The 16,158-nt window shown below is 50.3% G+C and overlaps 5 protein-coding genes across 5 annotated transcripts; 2 read left to right on the forward strand and 3 right to left on the reverse strand.

Moving 5' to 3' along the window:
- Positions 1-1,777: 1,777 nt before the first annotated feature.
- On the reverse strand, positions 1,778-5,195 carry BO83DRAFT_443000 (glucan endo-1,3-beta-D-glucosidase; the record flags this gene model as incomplete). Its single annotated transcript, XM_025536427.1, has 6 exons — positions 4,759-5,195; positions 4,223-4,706; positions 4,059-4,168; positions 2,283-4,010; positions 2,167-2,228; positions 1,778-2,120 (listed from the first exon to the last, which is right to left on the reverse strand). The coding sequence occupies exons 1-6, from the start codon at positions 4,918-4,920 to the stop codon at positions 1,778-1,780; spliced, it is 2,889 nt and encodes a 962-aa protein (XP_025393304.1). The 5' UTR covers positions 4,921-5,195.
- Positions 5,193-6,047, reverse strand: BO83DRAFT_6992 (uncharacterized protein). Its single transcript, XM_025537544.1, has one exon. The coding sequence runs from the start codon at positions 5,945-5,947 to the stop codon at positions 5,465-5,467; it is 483 nt and encodes a 160-aa protein (XP_025393305.1). The 5' UTR covers positions 5,948-6,047; the 3' UTR covers positions 5,193-5,464.
- A 622-nt stretch (positions 6,048-6,669) lies between these two features.
- BO83DRAFT_374141 (UTP14 family protein) lies at positions 6,670-9,907 on the reverse strand. The gene is made up of 2 exons (XM_025530119.1): positions 7,062-9,907; positions 6,670-6,978 (listed from the first exon to the last, which is right to left on the reverse strand). The coding sequence occupies exons 1-2, from the start codon at positions 9,798-9,800 to the stop codon at positions 6,796-6,798; spliced, it is 2,922 nt and encodes a 973-aa protein (XP_025393306.1). The 5' UTR covers positions 9,801-9,907; the 3' UTR covers positions 6,670-6,795.
- A 151-nt stretch (positions 9,908-10,058) lies between these two features.
- Positions 10,059-11,057, forward strand: BO83DRAFT_374142 (mitochondrial 54S ribosomal protein mL41). Its single transcript, XM_025530120.1, has 2 exons — positions 10,059-10,307; positions 10,386-11,057. The coding sequence occupies exons 1-2, from the start codon at positions 10,125-10,127 to the stop codon at positions 10,605-10,607; spliced, it is 405 nt and encodes a 134-aa protein (XP_025393307.1). The 5' UTR covers positions 10,059-10,124; the 3' UTR covers positions 10,608-11,057.
- Positions 11,058-11,770: 713 nt separating this feature from the next.
- On the forward strand, positions 11,771-15,957 carry BO83DRAFT_433332 (IQ and HECT domain protein). The gene is made up of 2 exons (XM_025535675.1): positions 11,771-14,944; positions 15,002-15,957. The coding sequence occupies exons 1-2, from the start codon at positions 11,927-11,929 to the stop codon at positions 15,671-15,673; spliced, it is 3,690 nt and encodes a 1,229-aa protein (XP_025393308.1). The 5' UTR covers positions 11,771-11,926; the 3' UTR covers positions 15,674-15,957.
- The last annotated feature ends 201 nt before the right edge of the window (positions 15,958-16,158 follow it).

Here is a 16,158-nt window from a genome sequence, read left to right on the forward strand (position 1 = left end):
TACTGATCAAACATACCATGTTCCTGGACTGCCGTGACACCGGATGAGGGTTGGAAAAACCCACTCACTAGTTTACTATGCATTTTGCACTGCCACGATCAGGCCCACCCTCAGGGGCATGGCCCCCCTTTGACGTAACATGCTCATTCGTTCGCTACTCACACAAAGTTCTGGACCATGAAGTAGCTGGTTTTGACTGCGTTTAAGATTTATGAGCTGGTTGTCGGGTTTTGAAGAGTGGGAGATTTAACAACAAAATTCTGAGTTCAGTCAACATGGAATCGATCGACCATCCCACAGAGTTCGCAACACGTTGTTAACTTCCAACATGACATGCTGCCGGATTTGCTAATATTGGAAAGCCCGGAGATATTCTTGACAAAGAGTGACAGCAAGTAAACGAGAGACCAACATTGAAACTCAGTACCAACTATGACATTATTACAGCGTCAGGTAACTAAACTACTAATCACTTCCCTACTTGGGTAACTGTGATGCTCGTATACAACATGGTAGCCTACCATTTACAACAACTACAGTATTTACAAAGTACTAGTAAGTAGTACCGACCAACGGCACTTCCCTTCGATTGGGTACTACAGCCACATTACACAGTGTAGTATTCAGAATCAATAAGCGGCTGAGACATCCATCCAGCTACGTTAACCAACTTACTACTTCAAACCCAAGAGAAATGAAATTAAACTTCAAGCCTCGAAGGAATATGTTGTTGCCAGATGGATCACGGAACTTAGACTTAAGAGCAAGACCCAACTTGATCCGTGCACTCTTTTTTCCCGTCCCCGTCCCTTGCTGTTTTGACCCACTGTTACTCACCGGTTGAGGTGCAGTTACCAATCAGATTACTGTGTTTGCACTTTGTTCGATTCTCAGTATAGTACTAAGTGGTACCTAGTCTATCGAGATGGATTGAGGGTGTTGATTATCTAGACTAGGTAGTTAGCTAACTAATTAACTAGTCTAAATAAAATAGAATTGGTAAGGTATACAGAATGATCGAGCTACTACCCAACCCCTCGACATTCCCTCTTAATGAGATAGAAAGATAAATTACTGTGGCTTGTTCAAGTAAGTAACATTCCTCAAAGAAGCAGAATCATCCCAAGCCACAGGAACGGAGGTATGGTTACTTTCATTCCGCATCAGGCAGCCTTCTTAGCAAACTTTATGTAGTATTTACTTATCTAGGATGAACGTATAAGCCACGGCGATGATTTGATGTCTCACTTATCAGATCATACGTATCCGAGCTTCCCTCTCCCCCAGTCACTCAGCCTAGTATAAGAACTACTTCTTAAGTACTAGTAGTTTAAGCTAGGTCACGCAGCCCACCACGTGCGGGGTCGATAGATCCCGAGTGATTGGGACATATCTCACTTTGTGTTCGTGAGAGATAAGCTTGTTATGAGGCTGTACAGCCTTCGAAGGTGTTCGGGGCTATGCTTCGCGGCTGAGTGGCGGTGTTGGGGATAGTCGGGGTAAAATGTTACGGTCGGTATTAGAGGCACAACTTCCAACGATGCTAAGAATCAAGGATAATTTCTTTCTTTGCTATCGATGCCAATGTAGATCAAGTCATTAATAAACATCTATATCACTACGTCCACAGGATAGTCGGATATATGAACAGGTATAGTAGACGGCGCCAGCCAAAACATATCAGCAACACATGCTGCATATCTTCCAGGAAAGAAGTCCTGAACAATCAAAAATGCCAAACTAAATATATCAAATGCATCATCGCTATGCTGCCTCCTTAAGCAGGACCTCCGCCCAAGCCTGCGACGTTGTTAGCAACATTATTGAGTAATGAGTCAGGAGGGATATACTGACCCGCTGCAAATGCAAGATACCATGTGCGTGACGCTCCACCATCAATCCAACTGTAATCGAAGCTGGACTGTGCGAAGAAGTTCCACGAAGATGCAGGGTCAATCAGGGCCAGGTTGGCGTACAAGACACCCTTCCATCCTCCGGTGACGTTCGACGCAGGGTCGGTGGCGTTGGCCGAAAAGAGTGCATTCCACTCCTCGCGAACAAAGTTCTGGCTTCGTACATATGGAGACGAAGGCAGAAGGGGCAGCATGTGGATGCTTTGACTAGATTAGCATGATGCACGAATAAACTCATAGAGGACATGCATACCCTTGGATGTACTCCAGGTTGTTACCAAAGTAGGTAGTGTGATCAACCTTGTTCTCAAACAGCTTTGAAACATGTCAGTTCTCAACGATCGAAGTAAAGGGCAGACCCAAACCTACAATGCCAGTCACCTTGTTGGCGATAAAGTTCGCAGGCTGATTCTTGTTGTCACTCTCCATGAGGAAGTAGTTGTGCAAGCTGCGTCTGAGGATTCCCAGCATCAGGTTGCCGCGGGCTTCCATGCTAGCATCGCCAATAGTCTTGCCCCACATCTTCAGGGCGTACGCGAACATTGTATCTTCCGATGTTGATTCCTCGTCCTTTCCGTCAAACGACTCGAACAAACCCTTGGCCCACGAGTGCCCATGGTACCAATCGAATGAGCGCGAGAAGGGGAAGTACGGGTCGTTTGCGGCCGAGTTTCCAGCGTCGCGGACAAGCATGTTCACCCAGGCCTTGTTGGAATCCGTAAGCCATGTCGAATCAAGCGACCCAATAATGGCAGCAGCATGGATAAAATATCCATAGTGGAAGTGGTGGTCATTGTAGTAAGTGTTTCCAAAGTCAGCACCAGAATCGCCTCCGTAGCTGGCAGAGGACACCACTCCCCTCCATACGCTGTCATACACCAAGGGGAACTGTTGCTTGTTATCGATGAAGCGAGAAAAGGCGGTCTTGAGGTTCTCTAAGGCCGAGGCTGCCAGATCAGGGTTACCTCCTAGCTTATTCACTGTGTAAATAAGGGTCGCGAATTTGCTCAATGCCTTTCCACTGTAGTACATGCTATTCAGGTCTGACTGTTGGTCGATGCTTTGGTTGAGCTCGGTGGGCGCCACAGAAAGGATGACTTGTTTGGCAGCAGCGCTCAGATTGTTGACGTTACCGGACGATACAGTCCACGGGTCAAAGCCCATTTGGGTCGGAAGGTTCGGTTCAAGCATCGTCCAGGTTTCTCCTACAACAGCAGTTGCATTACCCTTTGTCGTTGTCCGGAGCGAGATACTGGTCATACGGCCCTTGGTAGTGTTGTCAAACGATTCGACGTGATGGGGCAGGGCATACATGAGCAGTGGTGTCTCTTGCAGCTGCTTCCCTGTCTTGGCGAATGCCAGATTGTATGTACCAGCACCGTTCAGAACCGACCCGGATACAGCAGCTTCCAAAGCAAAGACGCCGCTAGAGCCGTCCAACAGCTTCTCCCCAGACGCACCTGCTGGATTCTTGGTGATTTGGATCGTACCAGACCACCCGCTTGGGCCACGGAAGTTGGTGTTAGATTCCAGGCGGAAATCCGGGTCCTTTCCATCCTGAGGAATGGCATAAACAAGCCACTCTGTTCCATCCGCCAGAGACACCTTGTATTTGTAGATGCCAATCCGGGGCGAGGAAGCCGTGACGACTTTGTTGAAGAAAACACCACTCTGGATCAGGGGCTGTAGGTTGTTGTACATGCCCGTGACGAAGCCCATTCCCTGCACCAGAGGGATGGTAATTCTTTGGCTTGACCCGGGAGTGGGACTCAGAACAGCGTCAGCGGAGAATGGCAGAAGATTTTCCGCGGTCAGCACAGTCGAGGTATTCAGTTCTGTGGCCGACAGAATCATATGCTGAATGCCAATAGGGTTGATGTAGTACTGGATGGGATTGCCAGGAATGTTGGTGTTGGTGGGGCCATTTGCAACGACATTAACCTCGTTGTGGGAAATGGCCATTCCATAACTTTGGGCATTCCCGCTTCCTTTCGCCCATGACACCCCATAGGGATGGGTAAAAGTAGTATTGGTCTGTGAACCTAGGAAGAGTCCAGCGTAGAACTTGTTTGTCTCGATCGGTGTCGTGACATTTTCCTGTGTTTGTTAGGGAAGTTATGACATCTTGAACACGGAAATACATACAATTCCTTTCTTAGGCACAGGATGATCGTTCCGCGCTGTAATGGTTTGCGGAATTGGACCTGTCGCCAATGGCACAAAGACGTCCTGACCAGACATTGATGTAACTGAGGCTAAGGCCAAGGCATGTTAGAAATTATAAGACATTTACCCAATGAAAGTCTTACCTTGCACAACAGATGAAGTGATTGAATTCTCGGCTTGCGTTGTTTGACTTGCGGTCGTGGTCAGACTTGCTGAGCTTGAGGGCTGGGCCTGGCTCGCTGAGCTTGAGCTTGAGGACTGGGTCGCGCTTGTTGTTGTACTGGATGCTTGACTGCTGGTTTGAGAAGTGTCGGTTGTAGCCTCTGGGGCGTTCTGACTAGGAGCTTCCGCCGTGGAGGTCTCAGAAGTCTCTGGCTCCGTTTGTGGTTTTGTAGCTGAAGTAGTTGTATCCGCACTAGCCGGTTTATATGCTGATACCGGTACGGTCACTGGGTAATTCTTATCCCAGCCCGGTAGAAACTCGCTCAGTAATTCGTTTGGGAGGTTCGCGGTATCTCCCAGGGCATCAAACAGCCCATCAAGCCCCAAGGGGTCTTTATTTTTCCCTGTGGATGTCGGGGTTGGGCGCACCGGATGGCCCTCGCGCTCAAGGCTGGTCGGATAGAACTAAATGGTTATTAGAACCAACTCCATGATAGTCTGGCCATTCGGCACTTACGCCTTTTGTACCCGCTAGTACTCTTTCAGTTTCAGCACCCGGTGGAAATTGCGTCCTCGAGGACGCAGCTGAAGAAGAGTGTCTCGGCGCCGAGTATACTCCTTCTGCAGCTAGAAGCCACATTAGTAAGAATGAAGAGCCCCATCTGTGTTTCCTCTCCATTATGAAGATCTGTGCCGTGTTTTTCGGACAAAAAAAAGAAAATAAAATGTGTAGTAGACGGTCCAAGCTCCGCCACGCGTCCCAAGGCCAAAAGGCTTATATGTATTAAAGTGACCAGCCAGTGGGGTTGGTTGAGGAGAAGGATCAAAACATGCAACAAAGCAGTAACAATGACCGCAATGGAATCATTAAGAAGAAGAATATTATAGTAGGAGCCAAGAAACGATCCAAGTTTGGATCTCCCAAGTCTCCTTTCGTATACAATATTATTCGAGTGTACGGAACACTCGAGAGACAGGCTCCAGTATATGAGGAAGGGATGGGAAAGGATAGTAAACAACAGGAGAAGATCGAGCGGGACAAGACATTTCTCAAATAGCAGTGAAATAGCTCACCTAGGTCGAGTATAGATTCCGGTCTCAGCCAGTAGGAATCTCAGGCCCGGGCAAAACTCCGGCCCCGGTGCAGAAGGATACCAGACGAACACTGGCGGGCTGGAACAAGTGCCAACGGAGGTATTACGAGGCGTCGATCTGCACAATGGTCAATTGTTGTGGTGTCTGATCCCAGACCTCGAGGCATAACGAAAACATAGCACGGGGAATGTAGGGTTGAGGGGGGTGGAATGCACCATCCTCGGGCTCTGCAAGCCGTGGTGCATGCAGAGCGCCATCTGCCTGAAGTCGGGCGGGTATGTGCAGGGGAGATGGAAGCTTACTGCAGCCGGATGATTAAGACAGCTGATGAAGGGGGGCAGATTGATTAATCGAAAATAGTTTGCATAACCGATGGAGGGCCAAATGATTGATTGATTGATTGATTGATTGTTGATGGTGTGTCGTGGACGAATTACTAGTGTGAACAGATAAAAAACTAGTAGTTGGTTTTGAAGGGAGAGGAGAGAAGAGGGAGAGTGGAAGGACGGGTGATGGTAGTTGTTGAGTTGCTTTGTCGCTGTTCTGTTTGCAAGATGCGGGTAAACCAAGAACAAGTGGAGCATCGATGGTTTACTGCTGCATCCCCCCATGCCTCATATACTTCCCCAAGAAACTACGTACTTTCTCCTCCTTCACCTTCTGATCAAAGGACAAAAGTTGAATACTGTCCGACCAGCTTTGCGACCGGGCTTCGAGTGTCTCATGGTCCTTGACTTGACTCTGTGGCTTTCTCTCCATATCACGGTTACCTTTCCTAGACCTGGTCTGAGAGGCGTATGCTCCCTAGGCATCAAGGAATGTACCCATACGCCAAGGTTAAAGTAAATTTCGTTAGTTTGATTGTTGAATGCTCGATCTCTGATTTTTCCCAGCCAACGCCCGTCGTGGCATTCCGCCCTGTCAGTCGTCGTTGCAAGGGACGCAACTCACTCTCTGAGTGGCTTGCTCCTTTCCATGGATCCAAGTCGGTCCGAATCTCGATGTCCATGTGGCCTGCATTCAAGGAAACACCACTCCGCATTTGGGAGAAGAGAGTATCACGGTGCAGGGACTCACCAGACCTGATCATCTTGGATCCAAAACACTGCTTATTCGACAACCTTATAGGGGGGTGACCAATCCCGGAGACTAAGATCCTGCACAAAGGGTCCAGCACTAAGATAACTTGAAACCAGTGCTGGTCTGCAGATCGGATGCTACGAATAATCCGGTTGATGCGGGGATGACACAAAATCATCACCTTGACAACCCTCTAGTCGCAGCCTCTTAACCAATAAACCCATCGTTCAGAGAAATCTTAAAATGACTTGGTATCATGACCAAACTTAATTCTACAATAACGCCACCAAAAGACCCCAGGCAGGCAAAATGCCTTGCTCTCGTCTATCCAGATACCCATCATGACTGCCAACTCGTAGTAGCCAGACCACCGCATACATTAAACCATGGGCTTTTCCATCGGTTTGATGACACCTTGCTTGATCATCACGCGTGGCTTGGTTGCATTTTGGAAAGTCTCCTTAGTAGACCACTCAGGACCGATGGGCAGACGGAGCGATCTCTCGTACTGCTGCTTCGTTTCGAAGGGGTGAGGGAGTTGCGTAGCCATGTACTTGGTGTTCTGGACAAAAACAGCAGACGTTAGTTCATCATGCACAAATTAAGGATCACACGCGCTAGAGCCCGACTGATCGTCGTTCTTACCTTCTTGACCCGTTTCTCGTTGATGATGACCCGGGAGAGCTTGGCATCCTTCCGGTCTTCCGGCTTCACTCCCTCGACCTTGGTGAGGAACCGTTTCTGGCGCTTTTGCTGTTTCTTGCTGATGCCATCACCGGCCCAGCTACCCCAGCCGGGGAGGGTGTTGTCAATCACTTGATCGTCCTCCTCCTTGATGGTGTCGAACTTCTCTTGCTCAAAGTCCTGCACGACTTCGTCGCCCGCGAAAGCCCTCTTCACCAGATCATGATTCTTGAGAAGCACTGGCACGCTCTCCTCCTCATCGCTACCGTACACCTCGGAATCAACCTTCTTTTTGCTAGGTGCCGATGCCTTTTGGGGTTTGGGAGCACTCTTCGATTTACCACTGCTGACATTCGCGTCATCTAGCGTGATGTCAACAGTTTGCTGTGAGTCGTTCACGGTGGCGCGACGGTTATTGCGGTTCGTCTGCACGAGCCACGGGTTCTCCTCCGCAGCAGCAGCATCTTCCCCATCTTCTTCTGCAACTTCTTTTTGAGGACGACCACGGGACTTGTTTTGGGAGACGGCCGGTCCCTTCTTTGCGGGACGGTCAACAACAATGTCGACCTCTTGATCCGCCTCTCGCTGATCCTCATCGTCAGAACCCGGTGCCTCTTCGAATTCATTTCGAGGCAGCTTCGCTTTGGTTTCCTTTGCTGTCTTCGCCTCCTCCTTGTTGTGACCGAACTTCCGCCGACCGACTTCAGATTCCGCCTCAGACTGCGATTCTTCACCGTGGAGCTCCCGGTTGAGACGTCGAATTTCAGCATCATTCTCTGCTTTACGCGCAGCGTCCGCATTCTGCATGAACTTCATCGAAAGGAGCTTGGCATGAGGTCCCTTGAACTCTGCGTCAGCATCATCGTCGCCTTCCAGCTGACTGAGCTTCTGGCGGATCTTGCGCTTCTCAGCATCTGACCCAGCCTCTTCATCCCATGGGTCCTCATCTTCGGACTCAGAACTGGAAGAGCCAAGGTAGTCTTCATCCCCGTTGGTGACACGCTTTCCTTCGATCCTCTTCCGTAGTTCTTCCTCCCGTAGAGCAAGATCTTGTGTGCCATGTCGAGCGTCCTCATCCCAGGCGGTCCGACCAGTCTGCTTCAGGCTCTTCGCCCACTTGCTCTCCTTGTGCTTCGAACCCATTCTGGCCTCCGCTCTTAGACGATCGTTCTTCTCCCTCTCCTCTTCATCCAGGTCCACGCCGGCTTCTAAGAGAGCCTGGCGTTCCTGTTGCTCAAGCCTCTCTCTCTCCTTGCGGTGCACACGACGGTACGACTTGCTCTTAATCTTCTTAATGCGCTTGGCGCGCACTTCCTCCCGGAAGAGCAGATCACGACGCTTGCGTAGTTCTGCCCTGCGAGCCCTGATCTCCTCAATAGGCAGTTTCCGGGCCTGGAGTTCTTCAAACTCCTGCACCTGTTCTTCCGCTGACTTTCCGTTGTTTTCAGTAAGTCCACTCTCCTGAAGAATATTTTGGATGGTGCTTTCAAGATCCGTTCGTGGCTCAGCAGCGCCCATCCGGTGCGTCTGGTTGGCTTCGGGATCAGGCAGAGGGAACATAAGGTGCTCGGCTCGGCGGTTCGCCTTGACAGTCTCCAGCCAGCGGTCAAGAGTCTCTTTGCTCTTCTCATATGCGGCCGCTCGGTCCAGCCGATCCTGTTGGCGTTTTGCAAGAGGCGCATCCAGCTTGCCAGGAACACCGGACGTCTTCTTGTTTGAGGTTGTAGCAGCGTCGACATGCTTGAGGGAACTCTTCAGGCGAGAATCTGTAATAGATGGCAAAAGATCGGCAATAGTGAGTTTTTTGGTAGAAGTCAGACCGAACTCCGTAGGGGCCCCTTGTTCTTGTTTTCCGCCTGTCTTTCGAGCCGTCTTCGTGGTACCCTCGGTGTTCAGAGCGTTGACAAAGTCCTGTAGCTTGGAAAGACCATGCTCATCCACCTCATCTTCGTCCATTTCGTCTCCCGATAATGGCAACTCATCGTCATTGTCGTCAGAGTCGCTGTCCTCGCTTTCAGAGTCGTATTCTTCCGATTCATCGCTTTCAGCCGATTGCTTAGAATTAGACTTGGCCTTCTTGGCCTTTTCCTCTTCCTCCTCTGCCATGTTCATATCCCAAGCCGTAGTCAAATCTATCGCATCCTCTCCCAGGTCGTCCTCGTCGTCTTCAAGATCGTCCTCCTCCGATACTTCAGCATCCTCGGACAAGTTGATATCACGAGTGCGCTTCTTGCGTTCGGGGGCCTTCTGCTTCGGCTTGTTTTTCATTGTAGAACTTCCGCGGAACGTGAAACCCTCGAACCTTTCCTCATCACTGGAACCCATGGCTTCGTCACTGTCCAACTCGCTGTCATCGTCACTACCGACCTCACCAATCCTCCACCGGTGTCCTTCGCCATCGCTGCCAGCATTCGAGTCCATTTCCGCCTCATCGTCTTCAGTGCGACGGCGCTTGCTGTAGTCCGGGCCGTCCGAATCGTCGTCATCTTGAGGGTTGTGTCGCCTGCGTTTGAACGGTTCGTCTTGCTTGCCCAGACGGGTGCGCTTAACGCCCAGCTTTCCGGGGTTTTCGCTCTCTGCGATAGCAAAAGCATTCAGGTAGTTGCCGGACTTCTTGTTCTTGGGTGCGGGATTCTTCGACTTCTGCAAGGACTGGTCCCGGTCTTTAGGACCGCGCATTTGCGTCTGCCTGCGAGGCATGATGGGCGTGTGTCGCAGCTCCTGAGCTGTGGTCTATGTAAATAAGAATAAATCTATTCAAATAAATCTCAGAAGATTAAAAGAAAGAAACAACAGCTTGAATGGCGACCACGCACCGCAAGAAGTTGTCAAGATGCAGCCGTTGATTTTTTTACTTTTCCGATGCGGACCACGAAAAAAGTTCTTGGCGGGGCGGAGCTACTTCTCTCTAGCGCCGCCCAGAAAGAGCCTTCCTATCGTCTCTTCCCCGAACATCTTGTCCAACGCTCCGTCTTGTTACCTCCGCAACCCACCGACCGTCAATTGCCTCCCTGCCTGCCCACCATGTTCAAGCCCTCGCAGCCCATGATGGCGCGCTTGCGCCTGACCACGAAACAGGTCCTTGGTGGCTACTACAAGGGTAACCGGACCGGATCGATGGGTTACTTTGCGAAGAACGGGTCATATGTGATCGATTGGAAAAAGGTCCGCACTTTCGCTGTGCCTGAAAACTTGGATCAATTCAAGGTGGGATTATACCTTCTACAATGTTCAATTGACTGTTATCTATGAGTTGAATTACTAACACGGAGATGTATGATATAGTTGACCCCCTTCGTGACCAAGCGTATGCCTCCCACCAAATCCAAGTACACGAAAGAAATCGAGAAAGACGGAAGAATCGTCACCCTTCAGCGGGCTTTTAGCGGAAAGGACTACCTCGATATGTGGGCCTCGGATAACGGTCAGGAAGTTCTGGAGCAGGAGCGTCTGGACTCCGAGGCCGCAGCGGAGTCATCATCGACTACTCAGCATGCTCGTCAATAATCGACATCGCGGTCCTTGCACTTTTCGAGAGGGAAACACATTCGGTTTTTTCGGACATGATGAGGCATATCATACATACCCCCCTTCGTCCATGCACAGTTCGACGGTTACATCAGGCATAAATTGACCGCAGCGCCGGAGTTGAGTCGGCTGTACTGGTGGTGTTGCTCTTTGGGGAGCGGTCACTGAAGTTTATCGGCTCTGCATGCTTCATTTGCCGGTCCGGCTTGCGTGGACTGTATTCTATGTACAGTAGCTGTGGGATTTGAAGTTGAGGGCACAGTTTTATACAGGGCTACCTAGGTATCAAGCGGTTGAGACGACAGGGCGTGTAGCTTTGATCTTACCTTGCTTGGTACGTATATTGGTTTGCGGCGCATCTCTGGGTTTTTCATTGCATATTAGCAAATGGTTTAGATATCACCAATCACAGATTTCATGAGGTTCAGGAACATGGGTAGAATCCGCTCTAAACTTGCGATGCGGTATGCATTGAGTGCTACGGCTATTTCCTTGCAGTTTGTATTGTGGGGGGGACTCATATTAAGTTAGAGTTGGTGATACAAGCTGGGATATATGGCAGATCCAGCCCTAGTATTACTAGGGGCCTTCTAAACTAGTAGAACGGCACCTTTCGAACTATAATCAAAGCATAAAAACCGCCCTGCGATTTACTATTCATCTCCAAGCACATTACTTAGAGTACTCAAGAAGGAGGCGTTAGGGGCCCTGGTCTATTAGTATCACACACTGCAGTCTTCGCTTTTCCGGTTCCATGGCTACTGATTGTTGGTTATATATATATATAAACTGTTTGTCGGAATAGTAGCCGGCTCACACTCATCATAACATAGGGAATAAATGGATATTTCTCACCTATAAATCAGCAGCATCTTCCATTTAGCGACGAAATGATAGACAGCCTCTAGGAACAAACACTCAGTTCTCAGCATGCAGATGAAGAATTCCAGCATCATCTAGATAGAGCAATTGGACCATTATTAAGCGTGATATCGGCAGCGTGGCGGCAAAGTGAGTGGCAATAAAAGTATTTGGTGGGAAACGGTGCGTGGCCGTAAGAAGCAATCAGCGGCGATCCCGGAGTGCGTGCAGGACGAGACAGCAAAGAGACAGCTGCAATGCTCAATCCATCCTCCACCCACCTCCGCTTCACTGCGTGTTTAGGCTGCTCATCCGTGGGCTGCGTTATGGAGACGCTTGACTAATGCTGTTCATCTCTACAGTGACCTTCACATTAGTCCGCCCGAGTCTTGTCGTCGACAGACTTTAATCTCAGCGTGATCGTCTAAGACGAAGCTATGTTCCAGTCATTTACAGGGAACTCCCGCCGTCCACGGCAGGTTAACCTCGGGGGCCGCAATACGAACCCTTTCGCCGCATATCCCTCCGGTCGACAAAACCCTCACGGCGCAGGCCCCCAGAATACTCTTGCGATTGCCCAACAGGAACGGCTTGCGAGGCAGCAGGAAAGAGAGCGGTTGACGGCGAGCCGACTCGTCCAACGGACATGGAGGGGTTATCGGAGCCGGAAGATAACGCGCAGGACGTGGCGCACCGAGTGGGATACCATAGAGAAGAAGCAGGGCAAAGATCATCTCCCCTCCTTTGACATCCTCGCTCAACAGCCTGATGTTGTTTTGCAACCTTCCCTCCGATACGGAACAGCTGCGGACTGCTTATCGCAGCTTCGTTTGCTGGTCCAGTTTCTGGAACCGTGGCACAGTGGGGATGTTGCTCGGCTGGTATACTTCTCCGAGGCGTTCCAGAGGACATTGCATGAAGTCCCCTCAATCGCGACCGAAGGGGAATGGACCACGCCGTTGAAGAAACTGGCGGGTTTGACTCTCCGTGTCTTGCGGTCTGTGACGTCGCCAACGGTGCCGGTGTTTGCGGTTCAACATCTCCTTCAGCTACTCGTCTTTCTCACGGGGCTGATACCGAAGCACATGGCACGACTAGCTAAAGAATACTACTCGGTCATGGTGATTCTCACAAAAGACTTTGAATCAATATCTACAAGGTATAAGCTTTCCAGGGATAGCCTTACTGAGAGTGTGCTTGCTTTGCTTCGACCCATTACGTCTGAAACCCTTACGGCCTATGAATGGTTTGCGAAGATATATCTAACCATTCCCAACCTCCCGGAATACATTGGAAGTCTGGACGGGTTAGCAAATAATATCAATTATAAGTTGCTGACCTCCGCCTTGGGACCGTTACAAACGCTGTTCGGAGACCGACCGAAGAGTGAAGAAGACGTGGATGCCCGTCTTTGGCTGCTTGCCTACTTTATCTTCTTCCACCGCTGCGCTCTGGGAGGTCAGACAGGTCGTCCGGCGCCAGAACCGGGTTTTGTGAAGGTGGTATCGGAGCTGCTGAACTCTACCGCTGTGCATATATCTCGCCGCCTAGAGTCAGAAGATTCTAACGACTACGATGAGGCTCCCGAGCAAACACCACTGCACCCCTTCATCAAGGAGCAGCTAGTCAGCCTTGTGAATCAAAGCAATATCACGGGGCTTCTTTCTCAGCTACACACTACGCATCTCTCTCAGGGGGAGCTGGCAAATGCTCAATCGGATGCATCTAAAGAAGCCAAGATTCTCGCAACATACGCTCTGACGCTGCTGAGAGTATTTCCTCGCCGGGGTGATGACATCCGAATGTGGTTGTATTTGGGATCGGCGACCTCGAGTGACCAGCTGACAGGCCAGCAAGGCTCAAGAATACCCGCGATCAAATATTTCTGGCAAGCATCCAAGGCAAGCAGAATCTTCGCTGCCATTAGTCAAGATTCGACGAAAGTGTTGCCTCTGCTGAAACCGGCCGAGGAATCGCAGGGTACTAGGTCTCCGGAGATAACTCAAATGGAAAGGGATGAAGAATGGACAATCATACTTCTATTCCTCGAGCTCTATACTTTCGTTCTCAAAGTGATGGATGATGAGGAGTTCTTTTCCAGCGAGTCGTCTTTCACCGCTTCCTCGAACACAAGAGTTTCCTGGACCAAGGAGAGCGCTCTTCCCTTGAAAGACATCAAGGATATGACAATCTTTCTCAAAAACCTAGGTTTCACACTGTATTGGAACTCGGCAGATCTGAGTGAAAAAGAAGCAACCCAAGACACCGGGGGCATTCGAAGCTACTTTAGCTCGTCTGCAGCGCCACCGGATGCTATTGCAAGCGTGAGGGACATTGAGATGAAGAACAAAGAGAAAGGGCTTCCCGGCGTTACGGGAATTCCGCTCGACTACTTCAAGGGTCTGGTCACTGGCCTCTTGCGGATGATCCATGAGCGAGATTCAAGACGGAAATTCCTTCCAGACGGGCACTGGTTGATGACAAGCCGCTTCGACATGGAAGGCTTCATCCCTGCCGTTGTAGCAGAAGAGGAGAATAGGCATCAGCTCCAGGATGAGGATGAGGAGGAAGAACAGGATGATTTAATGAATGATTCCTTCTTTGAGCCTTCCCCAGGCCTGATCGGTACTGGCCGCGCTCAACAGACACGCCGTATCGAGGCATTGAGACGTCGCCAACAACAGGCCGCTCGCAGGAAGCAGCTGGAGGCCGTGGCCCCGAGGATGGAAATTCTCCGCAACATGCCTTTCTTCATACCTTTCCCGACGAGAGTCCAGATATTCCGCGAATTCATCTATCGGGATCAAATGCGCCGAAGACAGGGGTATATCGACCCGGATGCCTGGCGCATGTCTGTGGCGCAGGCCTCAATGGGCCGTCTGATTGATGGACGTCCTGCTGTACAAGATATACTGAGCCGGCACCATGCCAATATCAGGCGTGAGAGCATTTTCAAGGACGCCTTTGATGAGTTCTACGAGCTGGGGGATGGGTTGAAGGAGCCCATTCAGATCACGTTCATTGACAAGTTCAATACAACCGAAGCTGGTATCGATGGCGGTGGTGTTACCAAAGAGTTCCTCACGAGCGTGACTAGTGAAGCTTTCAAATCGACAAGTGATCTGAATCTATTCGAAGAGAACGACCAGCACCTGCTCTATCCGAACCCTGCTGCAGTCGAGCAGCGGCGAGAGCTTCTACGACAACTCGGCTTTGTTGAGAACACTGCGGAATGGAACGAGAACGTCCGTGACCTACTTAGGCGCTATGAATTCCTAGGCCGCATCATCGGAAAGTGTCTATATGAGGGCATCTTGGTGGATGTCAACTTTGCCCCGTTCTTTCTGCTGAAGTGGGCTTTGACGGGCGGCACGGGTTCGGCCCAGCGTGAGACAGCCTACCGCGCCAACCTGAATGATCTGAAGGATCTTGACCAGGGACTGTACCAGGGATTGGTAAGTGAAGCGTGTTGCTCTTTAGCACTGTGTGCTAGCTGCTAACCCGTGCTACAGTTGCAACTGAAGAACTATCCTGGTGATGTGGAGGACTTCTCGTTGAACTTCACCGTCACTGATACGATACCGCTTCCCGACGGGGGTAACCGCACGACTACCCGGGACTTGAAAAGCCACGGGTCAGACATACCTGTTACGAATCAGAATCGGTTGGTTTATATCTCTTACATTGCTCGCTACCGGCTTCAAGTCCAGCCTGCTCTGCAGACCAACGCTTTCCTCCAGGGTCTGGGACAAATTATCCAGCCGTCGTGGCTGTCGATGTTCAACCAGACGGAGCTGCAGACCCTTGTGAGTGGTGATTCAGGAGACATTGATGTAGCCGACTTGCGACGCAACACGCTTTACGGAGGAGTATACACGATCGGGGATGACAAAGAAGAGCACCCCACCGTCAAGCTGTTCTGGGATGTGATGGAGAAGATGTCCAACGAAGAAAGACAGAAAGTGCTTCGATTTGTGACGTCGACCCCCCGGGCTCCTTTATTAGGTTTCAGCCATCTCAATCCTCGTTTCAGCATTCGAGACTCGAGCGAGGATCAAGAACGACTCCCCAGTACGAGCACCTGCGTGAACCTTCTCAAGCTGCCCCGGTATACCAACGCCAATATCCTGCGGGAGAAGCTTTTGTATGCGGTCAATTCCGGAGCTGGATTTGATCTGAGCTGAGGGGAATGGAGAGTTTGCATGACACGGACCGGTCAATGCAATTATACCTGCAGCGCATTTAGTGAATAATTATGAGTAGCATAGCTAGGCGTCCTGGTGATCCATGTGTTCTTTTCTTGTTCTTGTTCTTGTGGTTGTTGTCAACGCGTTTCATATTGTGTCTATTTTACCGAGGATGGGTGCTATTTCTAGCTCGAGTCCTAGTATCTACTACACTTGCTTTCGTCTCGGGGCTTTGTTCATATGGCGAGGGGTAGCTTCGACCAACCAGATAGATAGCCTTCATCAATATTTGTTCGAAAATGGTTCGCTTTGTTAGAGATCCTTTGTTGAATAGAGGCCCGGCCTCTGCACGAAAACTGTGGCTGTCGTTCCAAGCTCCCGAACCAATAACACCACGAATGGATGGTGAATGAATGAATTGGATGGATGGCTGGTGATATTCTTGATTGCCTGCCTGATGGTGGCCTAGCCCCCGTTTTAAT

This window comes from Aspergillus eucalypticola (genome assembly GCF_003184535.1).
Source record: "Aspergillus eucalypticola CBS 122712 chromosome Unknown BO83scaffold_1, whole genome shotgun sequence".
Lineage (NCBI taxonomy): Eukaryota > Fungi > Ascomycota > Eurotiomycetes > Eurotiales > Aspergillaceae > Aspergillus > Aspergillus eucalypticola.

Excerpts from the sequence above, each read along its gene's own strand:
- BO83DRAFT_6992 (XM_025537544.1), bottom strand. The coding sequence starts at position 5,947 with ATGGGGGGATGCAGCAGTAAACCATCGATGCTCCACTTGTTCTTGGTT.
- BO83DRAFT_374141 (XM_025530119.1), bottom strand. The coding sequence starts at position 9,800 with ATGCCTCGCAGGCAGACGCAAATGCGCGGTCCTAAAGACCGGGACCAG. Across the intron at positions 6,979-7,061 it reads ACGAGAAACGGGTCAAGAAG|AACACCAAGTACATGGCTAC; the intron begins GTAAGAACGACG and ends GTTTTTGTCCAG.
- BO83DRAFT_374142 (XM_025530120.1), top strand. The coding sequence starts at position 10,125 with ATGTTCAAGCCCTCGCAGCCCATGATGGCGCGCTTGCGCCTGACCACG. Across the intron at positions 10,308-10,385 it reads AAAACTTGGATCAATTCAAG|TTGACCCCCTTCGTGACCAA; the intron begins GTGGGATTATAC and ends TGTATGATATAG.
- BO83DRAFT_433332 (XM_025535675.1), top strand. The coding sequence starts at position 11,927 with ATGTTCCAGTCATTTACAGGGAACTCCCGCCGTCCACGGCAGGTTAAC. Across the intron at positions 14,945-15,001 it reads AGGGACTGTACCAGGGATTG|TTGCAACTGAAGAACTATCC; the intron begins GTAAGTGAAGCG and ends CCCGTGCTACAG.